The 25,906-nt window shown below is 40.5% G+C and overlaps 1 protein-coding gene across 1 annotated transcript in view; it reads right to left on the reverse strand.

Moving 5' to 3' along the window:
* Nucleotides 1-25,906, reverse strand: part of FNDC1 (fibronectin type III domain containing 1) — a gene marked incomplete at both ends in the record, with an annotated part of 63,636 nt that overhangs the window by 1,748 nt on the left and 35,982 nt on the right. Inside the window, 9 exons of the mRNA XM_079532594.1 lie at nucleotides 632-793; nucleotides 2,995-3,024; nucleotides 4,904-4,983; nucleotides 11,749-11,857; nucleotides 13,108-13,338; nucleotides 15,999-16,151; nucleotides 18,018-18,086; nucleotides 22,614-22,985; nucleotides 25,235-25,346. Of these exons, the coding sequence (XP_079388720.1) occupies nucleotides 632-793; nucleotides 2,995-3,024; nucleotides 4,904-4,983; nucleotides 11,749-11,857; nucleotides 13,108-13,338; nucleotides 15,999-16,151; nucleotides 18,018-18,086; nucleotides 22,614-22,985; nucleotides 25,235-25,346 (1,318 nt within the window). The remainder of the gene's footprint in view (nucleotides 1-631; nucleotides 794-2,994; nucleotides 3,025-4,903; nucleotides 4,984-11,748; nucleotides 11,858-13,107; nucleotides 13,339-15,998; nucleotides 16,152-18,017; nucleotides 18,087-22,613; nucleotides 22,986-25,234; nucleotides 25,347-25,906) is intronic.

Raw genomic sequence — 25,906 nt, forward strand, 5'->3', positions numbered from 1 at the left:
TCCATTTTACATGTTTATGGATGCATTGCACCAATGACGATGGATACAGAGAATTTCACTGCAATACATGTAACACAACAGCAGCCACTGAGATGGTCCCAGTACCCCAGATCAACAACAGGGAAAGTTTGGTTCATTATCTCTCAGCAAACAGATCCATACTGTTAACCCTTGGGAGTACCACTTACTCAGCCACTGTGATACCAGCCTTCTCCTCCATTCCTATCTGAATCTGCCCTGAATATCTCAAGGGCATATTGCTCTGTTTGGCCATGTGCACCCAGTGACCATCTGCCTATCGGGCAGGCATGAATCTTCCCAGGAAGACGTGCGGGGAGCAGAACATTGCTTTCAAAGGATAAAGTACAATGTCTTTACAATACAACTGTGCGTACACTTTTCAAGTTAAACTTTCTCCTGTTCTCTGTCCTCTGTCTCAAGAGCTCTGCTTAAAAGCTAATGCTATTGTAGGAACAAAATACAGAGGCAAGGCAGCCTGGCTGTCATACTGGACCTTCTCAAGAGGACTCTCAGATAACCACCACACAAGACTCAGTGAGAAGTAAAGAAAGTGAGAAGACAGAGACAATATCAAGTAATCATACAGCAAGAAAATAATCTCAGTGCCTACCTTTCAGGTCATCACTGAGGTAAATCTTGTACCTTAAGGAGTTACAAAGAACCACTCCTACAAACTTGCGATACCAAGTTCGCTTCACATACTGCTTGCCACTACAGTCTGAATAGGTGGGGTCATATTTGAAAGTGAATGGAATCCAGATAGGCTCACCACCTTGAAGAAAAAAATTCAACATTAAGGACAGACATCATCAGTCTTAAGTAAACATTCCCACTGATTTTATTAAGAGACTTCTCTACCTACAGATTCTTAGTTCCCCTTCTAAACAAAGCCTGACAGTAGTTCTGACAGTGAAGCTGTCTAAGTAGTCATTTGCATTTTAACAGAATGTACAAAGCTTAACTCCTTTGCTAAACAGATATTAAAAATTCTGTGGTGGCTAACATCCTGTGATGCGAAAGAAAGTCTTTTTTTCTTGCTATTGTCTTAAAAAGATGAAATTGGAAACCTACTTTTCTGTTTCGTTTTCTCACATTACATCAAAACAGTGGAGGTTCCAATAAAAAGACAAGCGAGTCCTTTCGTGGGGAACTCTGCCCCAAGCACTGCAGCAACAGTTTAATTATATCACAAAAGATTGAATATTCTACTGGCTTGCTTAAATGTTTGCTTTATACTAACTTATTGAAATGTTTCTTGCATTAATGGGTACAGAATGAGATAAAGAAGCTCCAATGCGGTAATCGGTATTCTCTCTACCTACAGAGCAGAGCCCTGTTTTTACTGTTCCGTTTTGAGGTCGAAGGTATTTCTGTTAGTCATTCTTCCTCCTTTTCTCTAGGCACATGATTTAAATCCTGCAGACACGTGCAGGTGAGAAGCAATCACTGATCAGTAACCCTCAAAACTGCACCAGTATGAAGACAAATGTAACTGGCCTGACTTTATGCATTTAGTCACATGGCAAAATGATTGCAGGATTTTGGCCATAGATTTTTCTTTAGAACAAAGTATTATCTATTTCTTGAATGCAATGCTACTGCTGTGAATAGTCCACTTTCACCCATCACTTTTGCTCACTTCCAAATTCCTGCAAGAGATGAATATTAAATTGGCCTCTAAGAGCTTAATTCTCAGCTCTTCATGCCCACAGTTCCCAAACTTCTGCTCTGGTAGACCTCTTCTTGGTCTTGGTTCTACCTATCTCTACACTGCAACAACATGAATCTTAGAATTATAGAAAGAACTGGGTTGAAAGACCACAATGATCATCTAATTTCGAACTCCCTGCTATGTGCAGGGTCACCAACCACCAGACCAGGCTGCCCAGAGCCACATCCAGCCTGGCCTTGAATGTTTCCAGGGATGGGGCATCAACAGCCTCCTTGGGCAATCTGTTCCAGTGCATCACCACCCTCCTAGTATCTAACCTAAACCTCTCTGTCTCAGTTTAAGACCATTCCCCTTTTTCCTATCACTATCAATCCTCGTAAACAGCCGTTCCCCTTCTATTACTTTCCAAAAATCTTCTTTCCATTAACAGACCCACAAACTAAGTGACAGCAAAAGAACCTGGAGGTGACCAGGAGTATGGGAAGTCCACTATTAGAGGCCTCCCATACTGGCTGCCAGAGACACAGCATATCTGTACATCATCAGAGACATGTGGGTGGACATGTAAAAAACAGGCTAGTAAGCATAACCAAAATAGGAGGGAGGGACGTGCTGGACACTGTTTGTATGAACAGTGTAGTTGAAAAGCCCCTGGACTAACCATTTAAACTGCTTACGAAAGCTGACAGAGTGTAATAGCTGTGAAGGCCTTTTTCATGCTTCCTTTGCAAGAGCATGCACTGCCTGGGGTTACATATCAGCAAGGCTGTTCCTAGCACCAAAATACAAGCTCTTCTGATTACAGGCTGAATGTGCAATAAGCCACAAAAGATACAGAGTGATAGGCTTGAAAACAGAAAACAAGCTCAGCAACTTCATGGCACGTCCCTGTCATACAGTTCAGTTACAAATCCTGGAATTTGTTATTATTTATAAGAGTATGACAAACAGTGCAGATGATCATAACAGCTAGAGATTGGAAAAACTGGTTACGCTGTCCAAGCTATGCTCAGGCAGCTAAAGGACACAAAGAAGCAATACAGTTTAATGCTTTTTACAAAGCAATGAAGGCTGATTTACCAGGCAGAAGGTCAGCCCAAATAAAGCTCATAATCTAACAAAACTTAGAACATGTTTCTTTTCAAAGAGTATGGGGTCTTAAAACTAGCACAGTGAACTATTTCCCTCTCCTGCTTAAAACTGCAAATTCAACTGTATGTTGGGACATGTCTCTAATATGTATATTCTGTTTTTCATAAATGTCATGCCCTTAATGAAAAAAAAAATGGAAAAAGACTTACCAGGAGGTCTGACAATAAGGAGGGGATTATCTAGAAGAAGGAAACAAATACAAAAGGAATTTCAGTATTTTATTCCAAATCTTTTTTTATCATATGAAACATATAGTATCTCTCAAGAAAACAAAGAGTAACTGCCATTAGTTATGTTGTGAATGTGGGATTTATGTCTCACTGATTTGCAGAGCTAAACTGTGTGACTGACACATAGCGGCCTAACTTCCAAAGGGAAAGGTAAGCTACCTTTAACATGCAAACCTTAGTTTCAGACATTTATCATGTTTAGCTTGTTGTTGAGTGGTATTCATTAACATGTGAAATTTATCATTTTAACTTCTCAAGTCAGAATGGTAGAAGATTTTCCAGAGCCAACTGGACAGTGCCGAGCTCTGTCCAACACATCAGGAGCTTCTGCTTGTTTGGAATTTTTTCTTAACATAAGGAATATGGAATAGGCATGGAATAAGGACAACACATCAACAGCACCTAATAAGTGAACTTCTTGTTCATTACAATGTCATATCCGCTGTCTCTTAACTGGCTTTTATTATACACAAAGTACCTGAAGAAAAAGTATAGTGCTTATATACTGATGGGGAAAATAAACTATAGGGATTTTACAGTTTGATTAAAGAAAACAATGGTTTTCTTTTCTCTTCTGTACATTACTGAAGGTAAGATGCGATATTTTCAGTAAGCTACTTGATCCCGTGGTAGCATTCTTCATGGGATACTCTCAGCAGCTCAAACCTTCCAATTGTACTCAAACAGAGCTTAGAACCAGCAATTTCTCACTCTCTTTTGATCTATTCAATCACTGTAACTATACCATTTGGCTTTAGTTTTAGCAACTGCTTTTGTATTTGTGCCAGCTGGAAAGCCATCTTTGGCCACGTGACAAGTGCAGAACACTGCTGCAAATAAAACTTTAACTTCAATGGATTTAACTTCTTACATAAAGTTCATAAGGTGGCTGATTGTGGTTCGAAAAACTAGGCATTCAGAACTGCATACTGGCAGTTAGCTAATCAGCAGAACTCCCCACAAGGCACAGCATGCTGTATTTGCCCAATGTCAGACCTCTTGGGATTTATATTTGAGCTTCTGCTACTCGTTTTAAGAAAAAACAAACTCTGAACATGTCATGCAGGACCATTTACTTTTCTTGCATCTTTGTCTCCTTTTTGTGTAGGCTTACTTTCCATGGTTCTTAATGGCTCCATTGAAGTGAGCACTATGGGTTGAAGCTAAAGAGCAAAACCAGAAACAACATAAACCCCATACTGACAAAAGGGCAAAATTCAAAAGAGACAACTGACCTATTGCTCAAGTAAAGATTAAAGAATCTGTACTTTCAGTGGAATCGTTGGCCTTTCGCTCAATGGAAGAAGAAATGGGTAAAAATAGCTCACTGAACAAACTATTTTTAGAAGGGGGTGTTGCTCTTGGGCACACTATTAGCCCTGTGAAAGAGAAGCATGCTTTGTCAAAAAAGGAACAGAGAACTTTGCCCATTTGATGGACAATTGTTTCCTATATTTTTTCAGAGACAGCCACTTCCAACTGCTCAGCTGTTCACAATTAGGAAACCAATTTACCAAATGTTTGGTCAATCTATCGATTACATTAAACTTCCCACTGCTTCTGTATTTTGGAACACTAGTAATCTTTTGTATTTTAAATTTAACTTCCTGTTCCCCTGAAACTTTCACATTACTTATATTTTCATAGTGGCATTATGACTGTGTATTATGTTCCTAGCTTTACTGAAAACAAATAATTAACCTTAAAAACTCTCAAAGTAGTAATTTCAGGATAATCACCATTACTACCATGTTTGTTTCAGTAACTGCCCTCCCACATCTTCTATTATGAATTCAGTTCTGTGATAAAAATAAAAAGCAGAACGTACCAGACTCTGTGATAAATGAGACTGAAGAGCTAACAGGTCCATAACCAAAGGGGTTCTTTGCTTGGACTTTAAAATAATATCTGAAACACAATGAGAAGAAAAATAAGATTGAACCATTGATTTCACTGCAATGACTAAATTAGAAATAATATTAACATAGGGAGACAATCAAACCAACACAATTCCAGAGAGTTTGAGTGCCCTTTTTACTATACTACAGAATTGTAGAATGGCTTGGGTTGGAAGGAGCATTAAAGACCACTCAGTTCCAACCTTGTGCCAAGGGCAGGGCTGCCACCACTCAGGCTGCCCAGGTCCCCATCCAACGTGGTCTTGAATGCCTCCAGCAATGGGGCATCCATAACCTTGCTATCTACCTCTGTAAAAAGTCTATTTCCCTCTTGCTTGTAATCTCCATTTATAAAAAAGATTTGGACTTGGATAGTCAGCCAGGCTATGAGCTGGCTGTTACATACAAATTTCATCTTTCTGTAATTCTTATTTATTTTTATCATCTTCATAATTACATTCACTTTATAAGTAACAACTAATAGCAGTAGACTACAAGAAAAAGGTTGCAAGGAAATAAATTTTGACCTCGGGAACCTTTATCCGGATTAGTTCCTAAGAAAGTAGCGGTATAAGCTGCAAAACTAAAACTGTATCAGGTTTATACAAGATCAGAAGCTAAGCTTTTGACCTTTCTTCACAAACTCTAGCAGCATCGAGATTATTTAAATCACATGCTTAAATTAAAGCACATGACTAGCCACTAGAACTCCATTCTTTGCCTGACAGAAACAAAATTATTATTCTGACTCAGGGAGAAGAATGCGTAAGCATATTTATTACTTCATTTCCAAATATCATGATTTTTATTTGCTGCCTACCCTTTATTTTTATGTTTTTATCCAGTCCAGCAGAAACGAACAAGAATGGAAGATTACTGTAAAAAGTTCCAGCACAACATTTTTTAAATGCCTGTGTTTAGGTTTCCCTTTCTTGCGTGCTTGCTCAATTACACCCTTGTAAATAAATTAGTAAAAATAAAAAAAATCTCTGTAATATCCACACAGCCTAGAGCTAGCTTTTCATCCAAAAGCAGACATTTTCAAAACCACACTGTGTGACCTGCAATATTGGGCAAGCACTTACTCACAGGAATAGGTGCCACCAAGCATTGATGGGCAATGTTCCATCCAAGTGGCAGGTCTGAAAGAAAGTCCCATGAAAAGCATCATGGTGGCCACCCCATCCTGCAGACAAACCCTTGGGCACTGCTGTGCTTGCATGGCCCAGCAATGGGGTGCACTGGGCTAAGACAGAAAGCTTCATAGCAGCTATGGTCTGCCATCCCCTGGAGGCTTCTGTACAGTCTATGTACAAAGTACAGAAGCCATCTACATCAAAAGCTTTGCTCCCCTTCCTTCACTTCTGTGCACATGAAATGGAAGTAGTCCCTGCAGTGTAAGCGCGTAACATGTGGCTTAGTGATGAATAAGATGCTCATGCTTTGCAAGCTAGCAGGAAGGAAGCAAATTCAACAGCATCCAGCTGCAGGAACCTTGCTTTTTCTAGCAAGGAGTAAGTGGGCAGCAGGAGTGGGAGTATTCAGGAATATTCCTGAATGTACACAAAGGGCTTGCAGTTTTCTTTTAAAAGACATACACACCGTGGCAAAATGAAACCACATTAAATAGTGAAATTTAGCAAGGCTGTGTTTTTTTATAATTCCCAGCATAATCCTGATAAAAGTCTTGTCCTGTGGTTTCAACTGTTGGCCTTGTTTTCCCGACAACAGCTTGCGAGTGTTCAGTGTGGCTGGGGAAGGACAGGGAGGCAAAGTCCTCCTGCATGCTCCTGTACCCCAGATCAGAGCATGAAGCAGAGGACTGCTTTAATTCCCAAGTTATCAATGTTTCCAAGGGACAGTTGCACCAGTGGCCACACTACATTCACACCTCCTTTGTCACTCACACCTCTATGACCAGGTGTCCTACTGTACACACAAAAAGCCCATCTGAGATACATGATCATTGGGGTAGCCTGATTCACTGTCTGGAAAAACATGTGATGAAGTTATGAGTACATTTCTCTTTACTAAATTGGAAAATTAGTCCCTAAGCCTTTAAATATACAGGAAGTCTTTCGCAGTGCCAGAAAGAAAGCCAGGACTCATGACTTGCTGACCTGTGATTTAAGCATAGACCATGCTATGCTTGCTGTATTAAGTGCATCAATAAAATAATGAAGTCAGTATATATTTATTTCTCAGACATGACAAATAAAGAAGAAATTGCCAAAGCCTTTCTAGGCCAGGCGTCTGACATTTTCATTAGTCAGGATCTTATTTGCATTACAGTTGATGGATTTGCCAGGAAGTCTCAAATCGATATAACTCAACTGTTTTTCATCACATAAATACATGACGAAAAACTGTACTGTGGAAGTTGATTGTGCTTTTATTACACTTTGCTCAGCCAGACTTGTAATAAATTGTTATCAATAGGCATATAAGAGCCTCCACTGAAAGAGATGCAATACTGTGAGTTTTTAACACATACACAAAGCCTTTTTTTGCTAAAAATAAACCTCCTTTGAGATTTCATATACCACATCTACTGACATGTAAAGAAGGCATTTAATAAACTGCAACAGAGCAATGAATGTGTGATATTTATGTTCATTTGACTATTCTTATCCATACATGTCACTTGGAGCAAAATGATTTTATGACTTAATTCCAAGTGTCTCCCTCTTGCTGAAAATTAATTGCTGGAACTTGTAGCTACAAAGGGAGATGATCACTCAGCGGAACAGTTAGGGAAGCAGTTGTTGTTAGAAAGATTAATCATTCACAAATCAGTTCCCAGGTCCCACCAGCAGCAGCCTGAGATGATGAGATATGAAGGCTGTACCACATGCATCCCCTCTGCCCAACCTGGGAGCACCCCAACACCATAGCTGCATGTCAGCAAGGGATAAAAGGGACTGTGGCTGCTGATACCCCCTCAGTGCTAGAGGAGGGTGATGGTGGTTGTGCAGAGGCAATGCAGGGAACAGGGCCTACTTCTCTCAGGGAGGAACCGGCATGTGCACCTGACCTGGCTGCAAGGAGGAAATCCACATGGGGTGCTGCTTCCGTCAGAAAATGGCTCAGCATCACATATATCACGAGTATGTATACTAAATACATAATAATTCACTAGAGTGGGGCTGGAAGGGGGGTTTTCTGCATGGTTGTGGTCAGGTAGGCATGCATCAACAGGCCTACCACTTGCTTGAGAAGAGGGCTTCATCCACACCTTACCTCTTTTATGCTGCTCTGGTGACACAGAGCAGCTGGTTGTGGCTGATGCTTTGTTTAATGGAGATAGAGAAAGGAAACAGAAATTTTCAGCCTATTTGGCCCTCAGCAATTGCTCTGTTTGAGCAGCCTCCTGCAAAACGCTCTGCAACACCACTAGAACTGGTAGCAGACATTCTGGGGTTAAAAAAGCCCTGAAGGAATAGAAACCATATAGAAACGAAAGGTTTGAAGATAAAGCAGCAAAAGAGGTTGTTCAACATCAGAAGGCTACCTAATTCCTTCTGTAAGGCATTGCCACGGCTTTCCTGCAGAAACACAGAGGAAAGCCTAGCCATACTAAAGAAGGAGTTTGAAATGTTTATGAATGTGATTGAAAGAGATTGGATTTAGTGGTGAGTGGATGCTCTCCAGCCCTTTTCATTGCCCTTCTTCTGTGATGGCAGAGAATTAAGCTTAGGAAAAGGACATTGTCAAGATTGCCACTTTAAAGATTTAAGGTTTAAAATTATTTTAGCACCTATATTCCTATGTCATGAGGAAGCACTCCTGTGCCCACCAAAGCTGACCAGTGTTTTGCAAACGGGAAAAACTTCTACTTCTCAACCGGAGGCCAGGCCAGGCCTCCAAAGAAAGCTTATTGCGTGGGCTAAATTTAGACTTCAGTTTTGTTTGTAAAACCTGAACACCAGGCAGACATTTTCCAGGACATGTTGGCAGCTTCAAGTCTTCTCCAGAGCTGACTTCTGACACAATACTAACCCCTTTTTAGTATTCTGAGTGCACCACAGATTGTACCACCAATAACCCTGCGAGGAACACCCACCACTCCATAGCATCTGCATATAGCAATCTGACTTAATCAGAGATATCTCACACTATGCATTCCTAAGGCAAACACAACATTTTTAGACCAACTTCAGATACCATGCCATGTTTTCTTAATTAGGATGGGGTTCTTTCCCAATGGTTAGGGAGTTATTTTTAAGACTAAAAATATGCAGTCAATTCAGCCTGTGGATGGGGAGAATGTGAATGAGATTGGCTGATATGCACAAATTTTCTCTTGTAAAGAACCCTACTTCTCCACCACAGACCCCACACAATGCCTTTCTTTCTTTCATAGAGTATACAACAGAGGCCAATGGATTACCCTGCTCTTCAGAAATAACAAATGGATTTTGTTTGAATCTCTCTGCTTTGAAAAAGCCTTCGTATTCAACAAAGGAGTCAGTAGATTTGTGGATATGCAAAAACCTTGCTGTTTCTGTAAAAAAAATCATTTTACTACTTTGATCTTCTGAAGCATGGAGTTCACATACATCTAAGCAGACGTATCGCTGGTTGGCAGCTCCATTCCCACTGATTCCTCTGCTCAGAGCATGGCTGGGGCTCATGGGATTTTCACTGCAATTGCTCATTTAGGTGACGGAAAACTTTTGAGGTTTTGGGCACAAGAAAGACCTATAGTAGACATTTGATACTGTCCTTATGACAGCAGGAGAAGGAGAAGGAGGCTTGAATGAAAGACATTAAGGGCACGAGGAGCTGGGGCTAGCAAGTGGAAAGGCCAGAGAAACAAATGATGGAAGATCTTTCATAGGGGAAGCTGGGGCAAAAGGGCAGTGCCTTCCTGGCCTGCACAAGGCATAGTGAGAGTTGGGCAGTGGGAGAGAAACTATGGAAAACTGGTGAAAAGGAAAAAGGCTGGGGACGTAAAGGAGTCTGGGGTGTGGAGGCAGGTACTAGAGGCAAGAAGAGAGAAGTTTAAGAGAAGTTTAAGAAAGAAGTGATGTTCTCATGGAACGAAGATGTACACACAAAGGCAGGAAGGTATGCATCTGCTTCTCTCACTATCTAGGAACAGAGTTTAGGTCATCTCAGATGTCATCTGTCTTGTTCTACCAGGTGAAATCCAGAGGTAAACTGTGCCCCACACTTTCCTCAATATTTTTATAATAATGACATTTTATAATAAGGGCACTAGTAGATGCAGAACATCCAGCTGTAGTTCTCTGCTGTACAAATAATCCTGCTTTAATGCACCATGCACATCTCATAAGGACTTGATTAAGATTTCTAGATAAATAATCCTTAATATAGGCGTAACATATTTAAGCTGTTTAGACAGACCCTTATTTCTTGAACACATTCCTGCAACAGTCAATAAGAATACTGCAAACTCTTCACAGCACATTTCACAGCTGGTTCCTGCTCAGCATTACTACTGCTGACAAGGAATCTTGTACCTTAATATTGTCCCTGGGAGCTACAATAAGAGAATCAACAATAGCTGGGGAAAATCACTCTGAAAAGCACTGCCGTGGTCAGAAAAAAATATGCCAACTCATTTTTGAGACCCAAATACTACACTGCATTGACTTTTCCTAAATATGTTAATTAAGTGTTCAGATGAGTGTTCAGATAATTCTTCTATGTTTTCCAAGTTGAGGTTTATGGTTTTAGCAATTAACCAGAACCTTGAATAATATGAGAAGTTATACAGCAGTTAAAACAAGTGGGATGTAAAACCTTTCTCTCAATTGCTTTTAACACTCATACATAAATCATTTTGGAACAAAAATATCCTTTAACGAACACTGTTTCTCTCTTCTGTGCTGCTGTGGCTGTTCTAGGAATGACTGGTCTGATTTATACTTTCTCATCACATAAGGCATGCTAGTTCCCAGGTTCAACCCCAGTGCATCTCCCATGCTATCAAATACACGAGCAGCACATGACACCAGTGCTTAAGAGACTGTAGTCATCATAAAGTGAAGAATCATCATCTAGCAAACAGCAACAGAAGTCTTTCAGACTCAGAATTTGAGAAAACAGGATTGAGACACTGCGTATCTGTCAAAATCAGTGATTTTAACATATTCCCTCTGTGCCCATTCACTTCCCACCCAATCACCATAAACTATTCCAACATCATGCATAGCAAGCATTCTTGTTTTGCATCTTCTGTGAGATTTTTTGATAAAATATGATAAGATAAAGAGCTACAGCTCCTGCCAAACTGACTTCTGAACAAGTGTCATGGCCTCTTTATACCGTGAAGGCTCCTCTACTGATACAACTGATGTAAGCAGACAGCAAAAACAGGCCACAGAGAGCTGGCACCTTTTCCCACCACCCCATAGCTACTAAATTTTGAGTACGCTGGTGTGTTGGAATGGCCACATCACATTACAACAAGAGTATATTTTAATACACTCTTCGCACAAAATTTGATTCAATGATGCATATGACTAGAACACAAAGTTTTTAAATGATATTTTTTCTTACTGATAAGTGTCTTTATATACACAAACATATATACTTGTACACACAGTCATCTATTCTAGGATTAACATGGTAAATACGTCACATAAACTGCTGTGAGATTTACAGAACAATTTTCTGCCAAACAAAATGACTACAATCTGTATGAGACATAGATATTTATACTAAGGCCAAGAAAAAAAAAGTTTGTAAATAATCAAATTTGTTTTACTTCCCTTCCAGAACTGAAAAGAATGGATCAAATTCTTACCGTGTGTTTGGCTTCAGGTTCTCAATTGGCAGATGAGTAGTACCTGCAGTCCTAGTTGACCACTTGTTTTTTAAAAAGTCATCGTAGGATGCACTGTAAACCAGATAGCCTGTAAAAAGGAAAGACAAAAAGCTGGGAGGATTTTAAACTTACGTGGTATTCCAAGCTTAGGTGCCATGTTAAATTTCATGAGTTAGAAGGAATGTAAGCATCTTTGAATTTGTGAGTTAATGCCTAGCTCTCCTGGAACCTCTCAGGCTACAAGAATTTCCTATCATTAGCCAATAACAACAGTGCATTGTATTACAGAATGGTACCAATATGCAATTACTGATTTAAAAGACACTGAAGACAAAAAGATGACAAACTCAACCTATCCACTGCTTTAAGTTAGACACTCACTATGCAGAAACATGAGAACTGTGTAGATGTTGTGCTAAGGGATGAGATTCAGTGGGGAAATGGTGGTGGTGGTGGATGGTTGGACTGGATGATCTTGGAGGCCTTTTCCAATAGTGGTGATTCTATGATATATAAATTATATTCTCCACTTCAACACTGTGGTGTCTAATTTCTTTTATTTTTAGATAAACTGTGCTCTGTGAGATACTGGATCTACAGCTTTGAAGAATTAAGCGCTGTAGGACAGACACCACGTGGCCCGTTCAGGTGCAGCCCAATTCCTTACAAACCTTTATTACATTATTTGGCTCTGCTAGTTCCCATCTCCTTGCCACTGCTGCCATCCACAGAGGTGGCAGCACCAAAGCAAAGGCCTTTTCCATGTCTTACTTCAGATATTCTGGGTCCAATGGCAAATAGACTTTGATTTTCTTCTAAAAATATTTCAGTAATTTATTTCAGTGTTTTCTAACAAGTTTTGAGATTCATTTTTGAAGTCAGTTTGTGCTTTTATGTGGCTCTTAAAAGGTCTGAGGTTGCCTTAGCTCAGAGGAGACTGAATGCAAATGTGAAAGATGCTCCAAAGAAAAATCTGGGAAGTGCTTGCAGTGGTGCTGAGAGTGCTACTCAGGAGCAGAAGTAGTCAGTCAAACTAAGTACTATCACAGACACTGCACTGGTGAGAAGCAATGCCTTCAGAACTGCTGCCACAGAAGCAGAGCCAAAATCTGAAATATCTGGCCCGGCATGAACAGATAACTCTGGCACTGAAGGATGACAAAAGGACCTTTCTCACCACTAAGCAAGCAGCTCACCTCCCTCACAGAACTGTTAACACAGAGAGAATTTCATGAGCAGTTGGCTCAATTTGATAAAAATGGTCATTCAGCAAAACCTTCCCCCCTCAGGAGAACAGCCCAGCCTACCCATGTGCTGGAGACACCAGCTCTGCAGTACCTGTTACCATGTCTCCCCGAGCAGGCTTGGCCCAGTCCACGATGACAAAGGAGTGACAGCCTTCTACTGCCACAACAGTGATGTTATGAGGGGCTTTGAGGGGATGTGTGTCCTTCTCTTTAAGGTCATTAGGGATGATCTCATCAAGGCTTTCCACTTGGAAGTGCTCCAGGGCCTCTGTCAAGGAGCAGGGGGCTGCTGGATCTTTATTTAGATAGGTCACGTAAGGTGCTGGAAGAGACAGGGAAGGGTGGCACTTAATTAGCACATAGATTTCAGAGAGTAACACGCAGGCTGCCAATACCCTGTGTGATTCCTACAGCTCTGACTAATAGACAGGGACCACTGTGGCCTCGGCCAGTTTGGGATCACACCAGGATTTCCTATGTCTCAGTTCGTGTGCATTGCTTTCTCTTTTCAGTGGGCACCAAATGAGTAAAGCCTGGCTCTCTCATCTTTACAGTCCCCATCAGCTATTTATGCACATTGGCAAAGTTCCACACAGATTTCTCTTCTTCATATTGAAGAGCCCCAGCTCTCCTAGCTTCTCCTCACATATCAGATGCTCTAAACCTTTCATCATCACTTTCATGGCCCTAGTGGCTTCCTGCATTTCTGCTTACCCTACCTAGCCAATCTGACTTGGGCAACTCTGGCTGTCCAACCTCTACACATTTCTTTGTACCTTAAGGTGACAGTTTCTGCCAAGTTCTGTAGACTTCCTTGTGCTATGGCAGTAAACCTGACCTAAAGGAACAACATAAGTATATATCATGGTAGAGAAAAGATTAGTGCTGCTTGAGCCCTCTTTAGCCTTTCCTTAGCTTACGCCCCTCAGACCAGACTCTTGCACTTTACCAAAGGAATTTAGAAAGGAAAGCTAAGATTTTGGTGGTCTCCAGGTAAGCAAGCAGTGTACAAATCCCAACAGCTTTAGATTATAGCCTTGCCCTTGCCTGGCAGCTGGAATCTTCTCATGCATGTTATCTCTCTCCATACAGAAGTCATCTGCACTAGGGAGATATGCAAGAAACCATTTACTGGTCTTTGTAATCAGAAACCACTGCAGCAACAAAGCATGGCTCCTGCTCAATTTGATTAATAAGCAGGGGAAAATGGAATGCCAACACTCAGGGCGAGCCCACACTCACAACTGTACCTAATTACCTAAACAGAGGAGGTCCGTTTTTACTGCAAGAGACAGAGGAGAGCAGTCTGGCTGCAAGAACCTCTGCACGCTACCTACAGCTGTTCTGGGATGTTGGGTGGAAACATCACACAGATTCTTGGCATTTTACACATGGGAACAGACCCTACCAGGGCCTTTGATCAGTATCTAAGACTTCACCATGTCCTGTACAAACATTCTGAAACTAGGTTGAAGCAACAGGATGAACAAGAAGAATAATTCCAAAGTGAAGTCTGAACACTTAAAGCAATTAAGAGTGGTCCCCTGGGTATTAAAGGATTGGGAGTCATGAGTTTCCACCTTCCAGGAACATGACCTGTAATCTCTAATTTTAGAATACTTATTTTGACTGGAATTTCACTTTGGCTCAGTAAATAGATTAGACCATCTTGTTACTTATTTAAATGTCACCACAACATTCAAAATAAGGACTATAACACTTGCTTTTGGAAATGTTTATTCAATTGCAATTAAAACAAAAAGGTATTATTTTTTCCCTAGTGCCTTTAAATGCTCTAATGTTTCTTGGTTTACCTTATTGGATTTCATGCCCTTAGGAATTTTTTCCAGATCTTGCAATGAAGCTAATTTTAGCCCTTATAGCTAAATGAATCAAGAAGCATTGTCAGTGAGAGAGCTGAACAGAAACATAATGAAATTGTTTGGACAGCAAAACTGAGGATTCACTGGAAAAAGTCTTGGCAAATATAAAAACAAATATTTCACTCCAGCAGCAGAGCTCCACTATAAGCCACAAAGCCTGCAGATGTTGGAATGGAAAGCAAGACATGATTCAAAAATGACGCTCCATCTCCTGAATCACATCTGAAACACCAGGCAAGCTAGCACATGACCAGACCTCAGCTAAAAGTCCAGACATTTGCAAAAGAATGATAGAGGTCAAGCAGTCTTGGCTGGAGGCTGGAATACAATGCCCTAGCACCTCAAAATCCCTCCAGTCTGATCTCAAGCTGCTTCTCTGACACAGGACCAGAGCATCTCTGAGATGAGAGCAGCAATGCCTATTTACACACTTGAATGGCTCACATATGCTGGAGCAACTCTCATTCCTCCTGCCAGCATACTGTGTGTTCATTCCCTATGCTCCTTCTGCAGAGCAAAGAAATAGCAAAGTCAAATTTACATCTGCAGGCTTTACTTTTTGGAAAGTTCAGATTCAAATGTCATTCACTTATTGACTTTCCCCACATGTCCTAAATGAAACACACCTTTGATGTACATGGTGAAATTACAGGCGTTACATGGGACAGTGAAAAGAACTAGGTCTTCCAGAGAATGATTCACATCTATGTGGAGACTTGTACTGCATGCACTCCTGGTGTGAATTTAAAGTGATGCAGCTGAGCTTATTGGAGCACCAAAGCAGATACTCTTTCTCACTGACTTCAAGTAAACTGAACATGATGCAGAATATACAGCAGAGTACTTACATTACAAGAGTAAAGAAAGGTTTGCACTGCTTCAACAGTATTGGTGCGAGTCCACATGCAAATGTGCAAGCATAAAAGCAATGAGCAAAGTACTGTTGTTTAGGTTTCCCTGATGCCAGTCATTACAAGGACCTCACACTAGTCTGTTGCTCATATTCATGAAATAGCCTTGGCTTAATGGTTGATCTTCCTAGAACAAGAATTACTTGCAGCACTAGCAGCAAGCTACATAATACAAAGTATATCCTTACCAGTGAACCGTTTCTTTCCAGCAATGTCATATTCTGATACAGGGCCAGTACCAACAACACTAGTCTCTGGATAGACAATTTCTGATTCTGCTGTTGTAGTGGTAGTGACAGTAGTGGTGGTCGGTAGCAAAGTGCTCTCGAAAAACTCATAATCTTCAAAGGAAACACAAAATGCAAATGTTAGCCTGTTTTCACATTCACAACACTTCACACTGATTTGGCTTAATTATGAGAATGAAAACATTTACGTGACCAGCCACAATCCCAAAGAAGTGCTGCGTATCCTACTACAGCTACTGCACGTTTCTTATGGGCCTCTAAGTCACAGTTAATCATACTTCAGTGTAGCAAGTGTTTCCACTAAACTGATGGACAGCAATCACCAGGTAAAAAGGTCATTCACACAGGTAAAAAGGGTGACAATAAACAAATGTATATTCTACATATTTATATAATCTATATTCTGAATGTGCGTTATCTGCCATCTCCCCTTACCACCCCTAAAAGAAGACAGCACAGTAATTGAATCCACAGCCACAGCTTTTTAAGCAACCTCCTTGTTACTACTCTAAAATCTTAGAGCTGTTTCCTACTGCTTTTAAACCCTCCAGTAACTTACAGACATGGTGTCTTGTATTTGCCATTTGCAGTCCCATTAAGGGCAAGCAAATTGGCACATATGAACCTCCTGATATAGTACTTGATATTCAGTACCATTCAATCCAGTGCTCTCTGAAAAGCTACCACACTACAAGACTGACACAGAAATTGAAGGGAAAGAAGCATTTGACATCCCTGCCATGTCCTCATATGGGCTATGAAAACTCATCTGATTACTTGGATTTCTTTTTCCTAAAATTGCTGCAGTCTCCTGTAGGTGACCTGCCCCTATAGGGAGCCCCAGAAGAAGACCTGCATGCTGAGGATGTGGGGATGTAAGGAACTTAGGCCGTAGAACTCGTGCAGGTTTCAATTCATTTTCTCCTCAAATCCTAAATGTCAGCCTCAATATGAAGCTTCTGGAATAAAAGTACAAAACTCTCAGGCATTTTTTTCTCTCAGGTGCTGCACTCCCTTTTCAGAGCTTTTTTTGACTGTTGGTTTGACTTAAATTCCCAGGACCACATCCATCAAAAGAAAAACTTTTTTATTCTAGAGCCGCAAATTACACTACTGATACTAAAAGCTCTGAGGTCAGCAGAGGCCTGTACTTATCTGCTTTAATATGTGGGTGTAGGAGCTAGAATATGAGAAATAAAAGGAGCAGAACATCACAAACCAGCCGTGGTGTACAATGAATATTAGTCCCAGTAATTTATTATTTTCCTTCCTTCTGGAAATCAATAATTAAATGCTAAGACTTGAAGCTTCCTCTTAAGCTTTGTGTGTCCTGACTTATAGCACCAAGATGGCATGAACATAACTGCAAAAATGTTTCCCTCTTCTCCTTTTATCTGTTTGCAAATCTTTTTAATTTAAATTCTGAAAGGATTCAGCAGACTAATTATTTTATGCCTAGGTGATCTCACTCAGTGTGAAAACATTTTATAGTCTAAATGCAGACTACACATCAAAAAAGACAAGAAAATATTCATAACACTGGATTCATAATCCGTTGGCACTCTAGTGCTAAAAACACGTGTTTCCAGGGCTCAGACAGTATTTTGATTTTCTATTTTAAAACAGTTCAGTGATTTTGGACTAGATGTTGTACCGGAGAATGTCTAGTAGTGAGTGTATGAACCAGCTCTGAATGTAATTTATTTCCAGAATAGGCTCCTGTTAGATGGCAGGACTGTCAGAAGGGGACCCTCATGTCCATTAACAGTTGCATTTGCACCACTGTCCTTCATGTATGATGTAGAACTACGGAAAGTTTTTCCAGTTCACCACTGCTTACTTAAACTGCCGTGCATGTGTATCAATCTGCCATGCAAACTCAATTTCAAAAAAGAAGAGGGGAAAAGCCAGCAACCCAAAATGTGTCATTTGCAATAGATACTTATAGTTAATCTGTACCATCATCGTATATCACATATGCTTCTGGAGTTGCTGTCACTTCTGAATCCAGTCCTGAGAATGTATCTACTGCAGGAAAAAGAAAAAAAAAAACAAATGTTGTAAAATTCAGTGGTCTCATCCTCACCCTCCTATTAAAATATTAAAATAAAGTTTAAAATAAAAATATTTATCCAGTTGATTTATAAAGAAATAAGACAATCACCAAGTTTGCCAGATAACACAGCGACAGTCCATTCCGCATATTTAGAATAACTGATGAGTAGCTAACTAATATTAACAGCCAGGAGTTCTGCTGGAGGAAAATGGTTTGAGAGCTGCTTCTGAAAACTGAGAGCAATACACCTTCCAGGGGCTCTGCCCTGGGCTCTACGGCTCTTGGAGCAAAGGCAGACTATTTACGACCACATAGCACTCATGTCAGGATTTAAAAATATTCTACAGTCTCAAGAGTTGCAAATATAAGAAATTCGTATATATATAAGAAAAGAAAAATTCAAAGCAATTCAAACAACTGAAAACTTCCATTCAAATATCTTTCGCAAGGTATGAAAAAAATCAAGCAATCCACCAATGCAGTCCAAAAGGTATGAATTTGTGCAGTGATGCAAGTTGTGCTGGGTCTCCCAGTATCCGGCACCCAGATCTCCTCTCCACTTGCTCTAGTCTGATCCAGTATGCTGAACAGCCATTACATGTTAGGGGATATACATGTAATTCTGAAGTACTGTTTCTGCCTTGGTTTCATCCAAAAGGAATTGAAATTGTTCACACAGAAATTGTCCCATAATGCATATAAAAGCATGGCAAGTAGAGATGATTGGGAGGTGTACATCAAAACCCTCCAATTCAAGCCAAAGGCCAATGCAAACGCTTCCTAAATTCCTGCTCATGTAAATCACATGTAAATCATCTTAATCTCTCTGCACATGAGGTATCCAACACCTAATACACCAACTGCCAGGTAGCTCAACTTGTGAATTTGGAAGGCTTCCCAGCATGCTTGGAGAAATTTCTCCACAATATTCTGAGTACACAAGGCTCAGACTAGCCATGAAAAGCAATGCAAAGAAATCAGAAGTGTGATGCCAAAATTCACAGCAGGTAAAATCAGAAGTCTTCAATGAAACATTGGGTTTGAGGGGAGGGCAGTACGCAAACAGAACAGACAGGCAGCAATGACCTCAAGATAACTGCTAAATTAGTAAGTTCATACAGAACTTGGTGTGAGAGAAAGAAATGTGATTTTCACTAGGCTAGTACTATGAATACTGGAATTTTTCAACCGCAAACACTAAATAAATTACAAATTCAAATGATACATTTTATATTGCTTTTTTAAAATTTAAAACCAATAATTATTGTAAGAAATGATGGATTTTTTTCTACTATATGAAGTTTCTTTTAAAAATGAATAATACAGCAGTAATTTTAATTCCAACATAAGCTACAAAAACACAGGAAATTGTTAAATCTCATCAGACTTTCATAGCAATTCTGACATTTTCTAATGGTATGTTTAGGCTGCACTCTTCAGAAGATCAGCCACTTGAAAGCCACCTTGACAGGCTAGATTTTCTGTGGAATTCTGCAGATCTTCTTTGACCCCATCAGAGTAATCAGGAGACTCAGATAAGCTAGAAATTTGAAGTATTTTGTATGGTAGATTTCAACTCATTCACACCTATTAGCTAAGGAGCTTTCATTCATATACAATGTATTTATTTATGCTGAATTCTATTTTCTATTTTTGTGCCTGTGCAGCCTATTCTACTTCACTTTCTGTGTTTTGTTGCATTAGCTATGGAATGAAGAGGATGGGGTAGTACCCAAAAGATGTGCCACTATTATTTTCTCCCCATATATCAGCTGCATTTCTCCTGCTTGCTCCAAGCACCCGTGCTGCATTTTTCATTTAACCCTACCTGTGCCAAGTAAGGCTACATCTTGTGTTTGCCATGGTCTTTTGCCATCTGTGAAGACAGCAGACTGCTCAACCACCACTTGATTTTATCACACAAAGCAAATGGTTGAGGTTCCACTTTTATTCCATGTGAGATCACTAAAAAAAACTAACTAATTTCACTGGCAAATCGCTCCAGTGTGGTCAATCCCCTTCCTGAAAGTTCAAGACTTTTGATTCTAGTGAAAAGTTGATAATAAATTCTGCTGGGTTAAGCAAGAATTCTGCCAGAGAGTAAGAGAATTTGCCAAAGCTTAAGCAGAACATGTGGCGTTGTTTTTTGGCACTTGCAGACTCTGGCTGTTTAGGAGTAAAGCTCTTAGAAACAAAATAACAAGCTTTGGAAGAATAAGCATTTCATTAAATGAACTGGAGCGCGTTCCAGATGCAGATTAAAAGGAAAGACAAAGCAGAAATATGATTTGGAAACCGTCAATGGAGAACAGCATGAAATGTTTTGATAGTTCAAGTAGTAGTTGTTTATCTCTCTTGAAACAGATACAGCACTTGTTAAACAAACAAACAGCAATGATTAAGTAAATACTATCATCATGCTTTCTTCCCAAGGAAGCTCCTCTGTGAACAGGCAGGTTGTCTTGCTGCATTCATAAATTGCTGGCCACCAGGATGAAGGGAGAAAAAGAAAAAAGATGCTAGAAAATCCTAATCACTCTTCAGACAAACTTTCATACTTGTTAGGTTGCTCAAGTTATATAAGGAGTGGAAATCCAATATCGTCTTGTACTTGTACACCTCAATCCATTTGCAGACTTACTGTTGAAATGCCAGACAGTTTGGAAGTGACTTTGAGAGTCATCCTCACTGAACACACAATCTGTACAAAAATACTTTTTCTCATTCATGGCTCTAACAAAGTTCAAAGCATCATCAAGCTATCTGATGGAAGGCAAAATAAAAGCCCCAAAACACACAGAATCACAGAAACACCAAACAGAATGTTTTTACACATTCATAAATTCACAAGAAAACTCCACAACCCACACCTCTCCTAAAATAATTTGTATTGTTCAGCTTCTGGAACCTTTTCTCAGATTTAGCTGCTCAGATTTAGCTATGCTATGCTTCACAAAATGTTATTGTTCTTAATATAATATAATTTATTTTTATATATATAAATAATATATATTCTCAGAAGAGGTCCCTCATGTATCAAATAGCACAAGTGGTAGGAATGCGAGGGACACTAACACAACCAAAAATTATAGTCCCACTCAGACAACTTACAAAATACCAGGCCGACCATGTACAGCAATATTTGTAACACTTTCGTAAATACATAAGAGAGCAGTGAAAGTACCAAGAGGAAAACCAAAAATCTTCAAAGAAATATTTAATGACACAGACAACCATGGGGCTAAATATTAGATATACATTAGTACCATAAGTTATTGTAATTCCATCTGTACAAGGCAATATAGTCTCTAACTTATTACTTACCCAGTGAAACTAGTAAGGAAATTTTCTGTCTTCGCAGATCCTTTCCAAAGCTGCTGTCTTTACACTCACTACTATTTGCTGAAGCCACATCTTTCCCTATCTTCTTTACTCTTCAGTGTGATAGTTCAGACTTCCAGGCCATGGTTACATGACCTACTAGTAAATCTACTTTGGCTTCAGAGACATAGGTGTATAAGAGAAGGTAAATGGGCTTAGTTACTCATTGAAACTAGCTACTCCAGATGGCAGATGTCTGACTGCAAACTCTTTCTTTAGGTTACAGCCATGCTTCTGCTGCCCCTGGGTAGACTAAGCTGGGGACTACCTATAAGTGGAAAGAACAAGGACTGCCATGGTGTTCCTTGATCTAGTTTCATAAAGTAAGTAGCTAACTGATTTTCAGTGCAACATTCAGGTGACAAAAGGATAAAACCTGATAAGAACAGGCTCAACACTCCACAACTGCAGTTGAATTTATGTTTGTTTTCCTTGGATTTTTGATTTGCACAACATCCTAAGCTTGTTTAACTGCATGAGAGAAACAATGGCATCTACCAACACCATTTTTTATCTTTAGATGAAAAAGAAATTAATGTACAAATCTTTGCATTATCTGTGCAGAGCCAAGGTTGTCTTTCCCCAAGTTCATCCATACTGTGCTGCATTTCTGCTTGAAAATCTCTACCTCTGAGGTGTGGCGAGGTAACAAAAATCCCAATTTTTGAATATTCATCCCACTATAGCTCAAAAGAGACTTTTCAGAACTTACTGTGAGAAATGAATGCAAAACAAATAAGCTAGAAAGACTTTTTTGGGTCCTTCCCTGGCTTGGAGTGAGGACTAGATTCTAGGTGATTGCTTTAGCAACAGAAACACTGCCTATGTTTGTGCATATTTGCACGAACATACGTGAAAAGACTGGATTCAAAAGAAGATGAGTGTTTTTCTGAAATCAACATATTTCCATGATAAACTTCAGCTTTGGGGCAAGCTAGCATTTTACTGGAAAACCATTTAATACGCAAACCCTTCTCTAGCTTCTCCAATCTCAGCTCCTTACTTTATCATTAGGACCAAAATCTTCAGAGGCAGATTCTTTTCTGCTTTACATTTATGCAAGTGTGGTGTACAAAAAGCATGACCAAACAAGTCCAAACAGCAAAAAAAGAATTTACCTTCTGCATTGCACTCTGGCAGGCCATCGAACCCTAACAGTAAGTTGCCTTCATCATCATACTGTGCATAGGTGCCTGGAGGACAGGTTGGGGGTGGTTTCTCAGTGGGAGGTTCAGTTGTAGTTGGTTCAGGAGTGGTAGTTGTAGTAGTTGTTGTGGTGGTTGTAGTAGTTGTTGTGGTGGTTGGTGGGAGTGTTGTTGTAGTTGTAGTGGAGGGAGTGGTTGTTTTCTTAATCATTTCAAGACCAATCAGAGGTTTCCCTCCAAGGCTTATTATAGGTTTATCTTGTGCACTTGCTACAGGCTTACTAAATCTGCCGTGTCCAAACAAAGGTATTCCATCAGGACTCACCATTGGGGCACCCTTTTCATCTAGGAGAGAACAAAATCAAAATATCTCATGCATTATCTGTTGCAGACTTATAGTATGGTACTTAGCAACAGTAAAAACCACATGAACGCTGAAAGCAATTACAACTTGCTGTAATTAATTTGGCCAAAAAGGATGTTGTTATCTAGAAAAGACACATAGCTAAGAAAATCACTAAAAAGTTCATAAGAATCTCAGGTAGATCACAATACTGTTCAGTGATACCGGCTGTCTGATGAATATTTATTGGGTTTATTGGGAAGAGTAGAGGGAGATTTCCTTTCAGAATCACAATATGCAGACTTTGCCCACATTTAATCTAAATCGGTCTTTTAACTGATGAAAAGTAGGATGAATCCATATTCTGTTCCCTATCAAATATGCACAAGGAAAGACTGGAATGAGCTAGTGAGGTGCTGTCACTGCCACTTTTGTGCCAAGTCCCAGATACTGCAAGTATTCACGATCACCAGTACAACTGCAGGCACTAAATCTGCATTCAAGAGATCTATTCAGATGGAGTGATATTCAGCCAGCAGTGTTTTCACAAATCATACACAGGGTTTTTTGCTATCTGTAGTCAGTTTCAGAAAACAAACAAAAACCATCACATATCTATGACTGGCACTGTGCAAGTAGAAGAATAATTATTTTTATGCACAGAAATAAACAAGTATCGATCTCTATTCTGGCTCACTTCTGCAGTCCCTTCTAATACTGATACAAGTGAAACAGACTTGGGTTATTCTTTCTGCCCCATACTCAGGAACCTTTGCAGTGTGCCCTTAGGCATCCCCAGATCCTGTGATGTTACCTCCTTTGCGATGTTATCACCTTTGGTAAATGTAAAAGGAGAACTGGCTTCAATGGATGAAGAGAAGGCTGAGGTACTGAGTGAGTTCTTTGCCTTGGTCTTCACTGGCAGCCAGGATTCCAGTACTTCTCATGTCCGTGAGCCCTGCATCCCTAAACCTCCAGGTGGGGACTGGGGTGGTAAATCCCCCCCCGCTGTGAGGACAGAGCAGGTCTGAGACCGCCTCATGAGACTGAATGTGTACAAGTCTATGGGGCTGGATGGCGTGTATCCCAGGGTTCTGAAGGAGCTGGCTGAGGTGGTTGCTGAGTCACTCTCCATCATATTTGAAAAGTTGTGGCTGTCAGGTGAGGTCCCGGATGACTGGAGAAAGGGTCACGTCACTCCCATTTACAAGAAAGGGAGCAAGGAGGACCCCAGGAAGTACAAGCCAGTGAGTCTCACCTCTGTTCCTGGGAAGATCATGGAACAGATCATACTGGATGACATGCTTGATCACATGAGGAATGGGCGTGTGATCCATGACAGCCAGCACAGCTTCACCAGAGGAAGGTCATGCTTAACCAATTTGGTGGCCCTCTATGATGGAGTGATGGCATCAGTGGACAAGGGAAAGGTGACCGATGTCATTTACCTGGACTTGAGTAAGGCCTTTGACATGGTTCCCCACCACATCCAAATTGGAGGGATGTGGATTTGATGGGTGGATTTGATGGATGCATAAGAAATTGGTTGAAAGGCCGCAGACAGGGTGATCATCAATGGCTCTATGTCCAGGTGGAGGCTGGTGATGAGTGGCATCCCCCAGGGGAGAGCTGCTGGAGAGGGTCCAGAGGAGAGCCACAAAGATGATCAGGGGACTGGAGCACCTTCCCTACGAAGACAGACTGAGGGAGCTGGGCTTGTTCAGCCTGGAGAAAAGAAGGCTGCAGGGTGACCTCATTGCAGCCTTTCAGTACCTAAAGGGAGCCTACAGAGGGAAGGGGAATCAACTCTTTGAAAGGGTTGATAACTGCAGGACAAGGGGAAATGGTTTTAAGTTGAGGGAGGGGAGATTTATGTTGGATGTCAGGGGGAAGTTCTTTACAGAGAGACTGGTGAGGTGCCGGAACAGGCTGCCCAGAGAGGCTGTGGATGTGCCGTCCCTGGAGGTGTTCAAGGCCAGATTGGATGGGACCCTGGGCAGCATGGTCTAGTATTAAATGGGAAGGTTGGTGGCCCTGCATGTGGCAGGGGGATCGGAGATTCACGATCCTTGAGGTCCCTTCCAACCCTGGCCATTCTGTGATTCTGTGACTGTCTGATGGTGACCTGAAGTATAGTAATCCTAAATGGCTTGTGCAGGACCTAAGAATGCTTGGAGCACCAAACAGCTCAAAGATTTGTACCATGTGCAAAAAACTTTAGATTTTTTTCTGTAAAATGGAAGCAACTTACCAACAATTGTACGTCCGTCCCCTCCTAATTTCACTCGAAGTGGGTTGCCTTGGGAATCTTGGAGGTATTTTCCTTCAACATTTAACACTAGTCCTCGGTCAAGATCTACAATCTAAAAGCAATAGATGGACTCAAATTTAGCTAGTGTGAGAGAATGTGAAAAGAAATCCTGGGGAAATTCTGATGGTAAGTGTGATGAAGAATAGGTACAACACCTCCAGACAGACTTTTAAAAGTGAGTATAGGAATCACTGATAAATTACTGCTGAAGAAGGCAAATCCCCAGGAGTGAGGCTTCAATGTTGCATAAGAACCATATTCATATTGGCCTCTATAATGCGGGCATGTACAGGAGCAACTCCCTTGACTTGCTGCACTGAGTTTTTTGGGCTGCACTACTCCTAAGGTGGACTCATGTAACGCTTCTTTGAGTATGACCCCAAGTCCTTTTAAAAACAGTATTTAAAAGTACATCTGCTAATCAAAAAAAGAAAAATATTAAACTAGTTAATTTAGATTGAAGTAGCAGTGAAAACAAAGTTACTAAGATTTTAATTGAGGTAGGAGACTGAAGAAAAGCCTCTGTCTCATAAAACAAATCTGTCTGAGAGCCTGGACTGAATTTAAGAGGTTACTTCAATTAAAATCCAGTCCTCATTGCTATTTCAACCC

The sequence above is a fragment of the Tetrao urogallus genome (assembly GCF_951394365.1).
Source record: "Tetrao urogallus genome assembly, chromosome: 2".
Lineage (NCBI taxonomy): Eukaryota > Metazoa > Chordata > Aves > Galliformes > Phasianidae > Tetrao > Tetrao urogallus.